The sequence below is a fragment of the Fulmarus glacialis genome, unplaced genomic scaffold, assembly GCF_000690835.1.
Source record: "Fulmarus glacialis isolate BGI_N327 unplaced genomic scaffold, ASM69083v1 scaffold26238, whole genome shotgun sequence".
NCBI classification, from domain to species: domain Eukaryota; kingdom Metazoa; phylum Chordata; class Aves; order Procellariiformes; family Procellariidae; genus Fulmarus; species Fulmarus glacialis.
Window position 1 is genome coordinate 10,346 of NW_009227980.1, and position 1,699 is coordinate 12,044.

A 1,699-nucleotide genomic window follows, 5' to 3' on the forward strand; every position below is an offset into this window, starting at 1 on the left:
CTCGCAGCGCTAAGCTAGCAGCGCAACCCAGCCAGACTTACTCGCCCCTCTCAGCGCCTCCAGCATCAGGTCCACCAGCTGCTCGTACACGTTCTGGTTGACATAAATCTCCGGGGTGAGCAGTACGGTGCGAGTGTTTGACACAGTCAGGTTCCGGCAGCGCACGGCGAAGGGCAGCAAGTTCTCTGGGACCTTGGTTATCTGCACAAGGAGAACGAGACAGAGTTGGGGCCCTGGCATCCACTTCTGGCCGTTAAAACCTCAGCTGGGTTGCCTCGGACCAGCAAGCTGGGTGGCAAAGCTTCCTTCTTCCTCAGAAGCCCCTGCCCACCTCTTCTCTCGCCCTCTGGAAACAGGCATAGAGGTAGCGCAGAATCTGTCTCTCCCCCGCGTCCCGGTCGGCGGAGAGGTTCTGCGTGCTGGCGGAGGTCATGTAAATCAGGTGGTTTCCAGGCTCCGGCAGCAGCAAGCGGGTGAACAGGGCCTAGGCACCGGCAAAGACAGACGGGAAGTGAAACACCCCCTGCAGAGAGACAATCCCTCCGGAAAGAGAAGCCCCATGTCACCACGGGCTAAATTATTTCTGCTCGGAAAATCTCTCTCTATCCCTCACTAAGTAACAGAGCACTAGACTGAGAACCCTCAGGCTTGCTCCTTGGTTAAACAAATTCTCCACACCCTTTTCAGAGCAACAGCAGCCCTAACAGAAGTTATTCACCGAAAAACCCACCAGGGACGACTAGTGTGTCTGCAAACAAAGCCGAGCGTATACATGAACGCTGACCGCAAAGTTTTGTTTGGCGGCGTAAGAGACAGCGTGCTGCCCCGCTGCCGGCAGCATTTGCCTCCCACAACCGCACACAAGTCTTCCCTCACACCCCATCCAGGCTGAATTTGTTCCTCTCCCCATGCTCAGCTGGTCTGCCTGGCAGCAAAATCCCTCAGCCTCCAGGAGGAGAGAACAGAAGCAGCAAAATCTAAACCTTTCTCTCAGCCTCGTACCCCAAAAGCCCCATCGCCGTTTCCAGCAAAGCCGCAAGCAGAAGCTCCACACTCGCCTTTGGCAAACAGACTACATTCAGGACGCGTCGCGTGTGCGTTGCAAGGAAATAAATTCAACGCCTGCTGCTGAAGTAAGCGGAATGCCCGAGGCGGGCGGCCCTACCTGCTCGATGTTGTCCATGTCCAGCCAGTCCTGGTCGTCCAGGTCCGCGGCCATTTCTTCCAGATAAACGCAGCGCGCTGGGATCCCGTTCCCGCTCTTCATGCTGGGGTCACCTGAGAGAAGCGCAGATGGACCCGTTCCACCCAAACTGATGGAGAACGTGCCGGCAGGCAGCGAAACCTGCAGGCAGGTCCCTGCCTGCTGCAAGCTGCTGCGCTGAGGCATGTTTCCCCTCCCAGCTCTCCCCCCCCGATCTCGGACGGATCTGACAACGGAGCTCCCCCAGCCCGTAACGCGCCTCCGGCGCTCACTGTTGTCGAGGGTGATGAGGAAGATCCTCTGGATCATGTGGTTGACGTTGAGCTGCTGGCACAGCTCCCGCTGCGAGCGGAAGGAGCGGCTGATCTCGGCCACCGAGTAGTCGCAGTCGTCCAGGCTCTCGGAGACGCTGTTGTCGGAGTCATCCTGGCTGACCGACGCCTCGTCGCCTGCAAGACAGAGCGCCTCAGCGCCCCGGCCCGGACGCCTCGCCTC

General features: G+C 58.9%; 1 protein-coding gene across 1 annotated transcript in view; it reads right to left on the reverse strand.

Annotated features, from left to right (window-relative positions):
- The window catches only part of UBE4A (ubiquitination factor E4A), a gene marked incomplete at its 5' end in the record, with an annotated part of 11,302 nt that extends 9,648 nt beyond the window's left edge, over positions 1–1,654 (reverse strand). The window contains 4 exons of the mRNA XM_009583347.1: positions 42–201; positions 332–484; positions 1,166–1,278; positions 1,477–1,654. Coding sequence (XP_009581642.1) covers positions 42–201; positions 332–484; positions 1,166–1,278; positions 1,477–1,654 — 604 coding nt within the window. The remainder of the gene's footprint in view (positions 1–41; positions 202–331; positions 485–1,165; positions 1,279–1,476) is intronic.
- Positions 1,655–1,699: the final 45 nt, after the last annotated feature.